Genomic DNA, 7500 nt, shown 5'->3' with positions numbered 1-7500 from the left:
TAATATTTTCTAAGGGCCTTCAGAATAATCCTAACTTTCTCTCACTGTCTAATTAAATAACAATATAATAATTTAATATATTAAAGCGTTTTTAGTCAAAAGTATTAGGAAAAATGTATTTATTAAAGAAAATATTATAACATGACAAACAAACACAGATTGTATTGGTTTTTAAAGTGTTTTAACTCTTGTACAAAATAATCCATAAACACACAGAGATCACAATTCGATAATCGACAATAACCTGAGTGACACAATGATAGTTTTATTACATTTTCCCCCTCGTTAAAGGTGCTACGAGGAACTTTTAAATATTTCTGAAACAGTCTCATTTTTCCTCTGATGATCATAAATTACATGCAACAGCAAACGAGACCATCAGTGCAAAGAATGCTATTGTTATATAGTTTTTCTTAATGCCTTTTTCATGGGTATACGCTCAACCAGGAACAACAGCTGGCGGTGTAAAAACACTTCCGCTTTTGTCCGAAGGGGTTGCAAGAATGAAAACAAACTGAAAGTTCCTCGGAGCACCTTTTAATTTAAAATGAATATACACACTGCAGCATTCAAATCAATCACAGTTGCAGATGCCCAGTGCTAAAAACAACATCAAACAAGGCATTTCATATATTAATCCATTAATTATCATTTATAATAACAGACCAAAGTCTTCACCGTCATAAACTTCTAAACTTAAAGCTGGGGTATATGATTTCTGATTGGTCAAAGTTAACATGGGCTCAGAGCTGTACACTTTGACCAATCAGAGCGAGGCTCCGAATCTCTGTTCTTATTGGCTGTTGGGACTGTCCATTCACTTTGGCACGACTTTGTTGGCGTTAGAGCGTGTCAGGGAGGGACCATAGGGGAGGGACCAAAGAGAACAAGTGGAGCGGTTGAGGTATTTGAATTCGAATCTCTATCCCAACTGCCATTTTCTCCCCAAATGCTCCACCCCAGCTTTAACTGTCAGTGCAAAATATCTGTGCTCAAAAAATAAAAATAAAGAAGTCATTATTAATTTCTTTAGCCTCTATCTTATCATTAATTATATCTGAAAATACATTTTAATGTATTTGAATGACAAATGAATGAATGAATGAATGAATAATTTATTTCAAATATGCAACAACAATACAATATTAAAAATGCATCAACAGGAGTCAGCCCTAGTGACTCCTGCACTGATAAGGCCGCCAAGCACTCTATAAAAATGCCACAACATATTAATACAAATGGACCCTTGGTACTTTATTGCACCGTGGGTCGGAGATCAATGTATTTTTGGTTGCTCTGTGTGTTTTGCACATATTGCAGAAATTGAACAATAAAGTTGACTTGAGACTTGTGACTTGAGAATAAGCCTGCGTTCCAATCCCCATACTATCTACTATTTATTACGATAGAGAAAAGGATTTAGGATGTCCCGATTCTTGTGGCCAGATTTAGGATGGTTAGAGGTACCCGGATGTCTACTAGATCCGGCTGAGATTTTTATTGTTGAAAACAGCATCCTATTTGGGCGATTCTGACCCACAATCCAGTGCGCACCGGAAGTGACGTCACATCGACGGAGCCTCCGTATGAAAACAAAAGGGGATGTGGCGAATATTAAAGCAAGAGGCAAGATCAAGGCGCCATGTTATGATGAAATAAATAAGTTAAAGTATGTCCCAATAGTATGCCTACTGCATCCTAACAAGATTATTTTTATGGTCCGATGTAGTATGTAGAATAGAGAAAAGAAAGAGTATGCGATTTGGAATGCAGGGTGAGTATCAATATGTTGCTTTTCCTCTGTAAAGATATAGTGTGTAACTTTTTGATGTAGGATTGGATAGTTTTTTTTTTTTTTTTTTTTTTTAACCTTTATTTCTACAGGTAAATCCCATTGAGACCGGGGACTCTTTTTCAAGGGAGACCTGTTTTCCATTCCCACGCTACCATTCACACACACATTCACACACCGATAGCAGCAGGCTAACTATCGACATGAAACAAAAGAGAGTGTGATTTTGGAACGCAGGGTAAGATCTACCACAGGACAAAGAGGGAGAAGAGGAAAGGCAGTATTATGAGCACCAGTGGTATGGACATAGTCAAGTGTTGGTTTATGCCAGAGGTTGTCCCGTTGCCTGAGAAGCTGAGGAATGAGGGCTGGTTGCTGCTGATATGTCCGTTGATCCAGGTCTGGTAGCGGGACACTCGAGCGTAAACTCCCGGGACGTTTGGTCGAGCACAGCCTGACCCAAAACTCACCACCCCGCCTTGGATCCATCTGTTGCCCATTTTACTGACCATAGGGCCGCCAGAGTCGCCCTGCAAAGACAGACAGACAGACAGACAGTCAGTTAGGAGGTAAACACCTAAAAAAAAAACGTATTCCCTCTGCCATAAATGTCTTAAAGATATAGTGTATTGGCATGCTCCGGTGGTGTAGTGGCCTTCGTTGCAGTGGTCGTGGGTTCAAATCCGACCCGTGGACCTTTACTGCAGGTCATCCCCCCTCTCTCTCTCTCTCTGTCTCCCCATCTCAACTCTGTACTGTCTAGTAAAGCTTGAAAATGCCAAAAAATTATCTTTAAAAAAGATATAGTGTGTAACTTCTGTCCCCCCCATGAGGAATTCCAACAACACTGTCGGTGCGTCTACATGAGGTAAAGCCTTCAGTGATGGTGCATGGATTTTATACCTTCTGCTGTGTGTGTGTGTGTACGTCCAGTTTTATTTTTTAGCAGTAGAATCAACAACTGAAACAACATGACTGCATGAACCAATCAGGGGCTGCCTTCCACTAACGGACAGAAAGTGTACAGTATGTAAAGGTCACAGTAAACTTTGACCTTTGACCTCCAAAATCTATTCAGTTCATCTTTGAGTCAGAGTGAGAGAGAGAGAGAGAGAGAGAGAGAGAGAGAGAGAGACACAGAGAGAGAGAGAGAGAGAGACAGAGAGAGAGAGAGAGAGAGAGAGAGAGAGAGAGACAGAGAGAGACATTAGTGCAAAGTTTGAAGAAAATGCCTCAAAGCGTTCAGGAGATATTTCACTCACAAGAAGAATTGCCCGGAACGATATAATATTTTCAAGGTGTTTTGCAGCTAAGGTGCTATCTGCGGCTAAGCCAACTCAAACAAACAATTAAGTAACAATAGATAATAGTAATTCATATTGTCTTTGTGGAATCTGTGCAGGACAAAGAGTCAACAGGCGGAGAGGGAGTACAAGAAGGTGAAACACCAGCCTGAGAATCTGAGGGAGAGTGTTTAGGGACTAGGGACCGCTGCAAGAAATAATTCACAGGTACCAACACTCAGGGATGGGCAGAGGGTAAGAGGCATTTATTGCAAATACATACATATGTAGATATGCCTGGAATGACTAATAGTAAACTGCTATCAATTATACATACATGTAAAGAAAGTGTAAATTCTCCTCACATGTTTTTTTTTTTTTTTTTTTTTTTTTTTAACCTTTATTTCTCCAGGTAAATCCCATTGAGACCGAAGACTCTTTTACAAGGGAGACCTGTTTTCCTTTCCCACGTTACCATTCACACACACACATTCATACACCGATAGCAGCAGGCTAACTATCGACATTCACACGAGGCAAGGTTAACCAGGACTCACCTGACACGAGTCCCTTCCTCCCTCGGTCAGTCCGGCACAGATCATGTTGTCTGTGATGATTCCATACACCGCATTACACTGAGGGTTAGAAACCACGGGAACGCTCACCTCCTGTAGGGTCTGAGGGAAGGGGAGGGGGTCTGAGAGGAGGGGGGGGGGGGGCGGGGGGAGAGGGGGAGAGATGGAGGGAGGGGGGAGAGAGGGGTGGGGGGAAGGAGGATTAATTAGAAAAAAATAACAACAAATTTAGACATAAAAGAAAGTGTAGGAGTTTTAAGCTCACCATCGTATATACATTAGAGTAGACATCAGAAAAGCAAATAAAACTAGAAATCCCGCGGAGATTTGGAAAGTACGGGCCGCCCCCGCGCGAATCAGGGAAGGGAAAAAATCGCGGCCGACCCCCGCGGTCCCAGAGGCTTTACCGTAGAGCGACGCGGGCCGCGCGCGTCCGACAAACGACGAGTCGATCGGAGTCGGGGGGAAAGGGGCGTGGCCCGGCAAACATTGCGTCGGCGAATGACGGTTTTCGCATTTGCGGCGCCCCCTGTGGGTTAACCTCGACGAGCTTAGAGGGACACGCCACCGCATGTCTTCCGCACGTATCCTGCGAGTTTCACGACGATAGGACCTACGGGCAACGAGTTACGGCCAATTTGTAATTAAGCCCCGCCCCTGCGTAAACGTTTTAGTCAATGGTGGCCATGTTTTCCAAGCTATCCTACTGATATTTTTCGCAGACGTGCGTCATAGTCCCCCGGGCCTTCGTGAGAAATTTGGTGTCGATAGAGTAAAACTGGAAAAAGTTGTGGTTAAAACCCTGTTTTTCAGTGTATGCTAATTAGCCGAAAATATTTCCAGGTTGACTTTTATGGTCCAAGAGGCTTTTTTGTAGATCACCGTAACATACACCTGTGTGAGAAATTTCAAGTCAATCGGACTTACGGTGTGCGGGGCGTGGCCTCTCAAACTTTCTTCAGTCTGGGTTTAATTATAGCGCCCCCTAGCGGAAATTACAAAAAAATTCTGAGAGGCTATATTGTAGAGCACCATGACCTGTACATGTGCAATCAATTTCAAGTCAATCGGAGTCGGGTGACTTTTGTGGCGCCCCCTATGGGTTAATCGCGATAAGCTTCAAGGGACATGCTACTACATGACTTCTGCACATACCCAGCAAGTTTCATGATGATAGGACCTATGGTTAAGGAGTTATGGCCAATTTGTGGATAGGCCCCGCCCCTGTGGCGCCCCCTATGGGTTAATCGCGATAAGCTTCGAGGGACATGCTACCACATGACTTCTGCACTCACCCAGCAAGTTTGATGATGATAGAACCTATTGTTAAGGAGTTATAGCCAATTTGTGGATAGGCCCCGCCCCTGTGGCGCCCCCTATGGTTAAATCGCGATAAGCTTAGAAGGACATACTACTACATGACTTCTGCACATACCCAGCAAGTTTGATGATGATAGGACCTACGGTTAAGGAGTTATGGCCATCGTGTTATTAAGCCCCGCCCATTGGTGGCGCCCCCTATGGGTTGATCTCGATAAGCTTCGATGGACATGCAACCACATGACTTCTGCACATACCCAGCAAGTTTGATGATGATAGGACCTACGGTTAAGGAGTTATGGCCAACGTGTTATGAAGCCCCGCCCATTTGTGGCGCCCCCTTTGGGTTAATCTCGATATGCTTCGATGGACATGCTACCACATGACTTCTGCACATACCCAGCAAGTTTCATGATGATAGGACCGATGGTTAAGGAGTTATGGCCAACGTGTTATTATGCTCCGCCCCTGCGTAAACGTTTTGGTCAATGGCGGCCATGTTTTTCAAGTTGTCCTACTAATCTTTTACGGGTATGTTTATTGTAGTCCCCCGGGGCTTCACAAGAAATTTGGTGTTGATACAGTCAAATGTCAGAAAGTTCTGGATAACACGCTGTTTTTCACTTTATGCTAATTAGCGGGAAATATTCCCTGAAGAATTTTTATGGTCCCAGAGGCTTTTTCGTAGAGCACCCTAACATACACCTGTGTGAGAAATTTCAAGTCAATCGGAGTTACGGCGTGCGGGGCGTGGCCTCTCAAAGTTCTTTCAGTCGGGACTTCATTACAGCGCCCCCTAGCGGAATTCGGAAAAACTGTATAATAGCACACCCCGGGGGGTGGGGACGCACGTTGTGTGAAATTTTGGCGTGTCTGCGTGTAACGGTGTAGGAGGAGAAGCAGCTAGAAATTTGAGGCAGAATAAGAAGTCAGAAGTCAGAAGTCAGAAGAATAAGTATGGTGGAGAGTAATAATTACGGATCCCCAGTTACACTGGGGACCCCGTACTTAAAAATGTATATAAACATTTACTTTAACTTAAAGGCCTACTTCACCGGTGGGAATGTGAAGGTGTATTGAACTCTGAGATCATATGTAGTATAAATGTGCAAAAAAAATTGAAATCGGTTCATCCTAGCCTGTTTTATGGTCTCACTGTCTAACCCTCACTCTCTACTTTACTCACTATGACTCACAGTGAGTAAAATGTAAGGTTAGACAGTGAGACCATAAAACACTCTTTCTGCCTTTTCTCAGGCTAGGATGAACCGATTTCTAAAATGTTTGCACATTTATACTACATAGGATCTCAGAATTCAATACACCTTCCTATTCCCACCGGTGAAGTAGGTCTTTAACCTTTATTTATACTCGAGAGAGACATTAGAAAAGAAAAAAAAAGAAAAATTGTCTGAATTTTCTCACCATCGCTGCCTATGTTTCCCCAGCCAGTGACCCAGCTGGTGGTCCCGGCATTGAACAGGCTGCCGGAGGAGGCCAGGCAGACGGGCCGGATGCTGTCTGTGAAGGTGACGGGTGAAGCCAGCTGCAGTAGAGCCACGTCGTTGTCCTGGTCGGGCGTGTCGTAGCTGGGATGTCTGATGATTTGGATGACGGCGCGAGAGACTTCGTTCGTATTGAGGAGCTGCTGCCTCTCACGGCCCAGGTACACGATCAGGTTGAAGGTGCTGAGGCTGAGAAAAGAGACAGAGAATACGGTTTAGTATAAGGTTAAAGACCATACTTCCGCGGTGGAAATATGAAGGTGTATTGAACTCTGAGATCCTATGTAGTGTAAATGTGCGAAACAAAATTAAATCAGTTCATCCTAGCCTGAGAAAAGGCAGAAAGAGTGTTTTATGGTCTCACTGTCTAACCCTACATTCTCACGCCGGAAGTAAACGATAAGGTTGACGGTACTGGTGCTTAGAAACAAGACAGACAATACTGATATTTAAAGGAATACTTCACCCATACGGAACCGGCGTTCTATCATTATAAAATCACTATTATAATATAATGAATGAGGTTTTTCTTCCCTCAGTCTTCCCTTGGCCCAGCTGTCCTGTTAATCCTAACCCTTACATTTTTACTAGTGTGATGTCACATGATGTCGGTAAAATGTAGGGTTAGACAGTGAGACCATAAAACACTCTTTCTACCTTTTCTCAGGCTAGGATGAACTGATTTCTAAAAGCTTTTCACATTTATACTACATAGGATCTCAGAGTTCAAGACAACTTCATATTCCCACCGGTGAAGTAGGTCATAATTATAGGAAATTATCTCATGCTGTCACAAGGAGCGTTTAGTATATGTTAAATAATGGAACTTTTATTGAGATTTTTTTTTTAAAGCGGCAGTGTGTAACTTTGTGTGTGGTCAGAGAAGTGAAACATTTTCTAAGGTTTATTCTCCATAACTGAATAAAACAAACTTTCCTCACAGGGAAAATGTAGATCCCTGGAACACTGTTTGAAGTTAGAAAGCTTCCTGAAAAGTTACTGTTTCACTGTTGTCTTTTACAGCA

The 7500-nt window shown here is 43.1% G+C and overlaps 1 protein-coding gene across 1 annotated transcript in view; it reads right to left on the bottom strand.

Moving 5' to 3' along the window:
* Positions 1 to 1729: 1729 nt before the first annotated feature.
* The window catches only part of LOC307262668 (serine protease 27-like), a 14759-nt gene continuing 8988 nt past the window's right edge, over positions 1730 to 7500 (bottom strand). The window contains exons 4-6 of the mRNA XM_080043623.1: positions 6396 to 6664; positions 3633 to 3772; positions 1730 to 2322 (exon numbers count right to left, since the gene is read on the bottom strand). Coding sequence (XP_079899749.1) covers positions 2038 to 2322; positions 3633 to 3772; positions 6396 to 6664 — 694 coding nt within the window. The 3' untranslated portion in view covers positions 1730 to 2037. The remainder of the gene's footprint in view (positions 2323 to 3632; positions 3773 to 6395; positions 6665 to 7500) is intronic.

Source organism: Ammodytes marinus (genome assembly GCF_949987685.1).
Source record: "Ammodytes marinus genome assembly, chromosome: 16".
Classification (NCBI taxonomy): Eukaryota; Metazoa; Chordata; class Actinopteri; order Uranoscopiformes; family Ammodytidae; genus Ammodytes; species Ammodytes marinus.
Note: the sequence above shows the minus strand (reverse complement) of the source record. Positions and strands in the feature narration are given on the sequence as shown.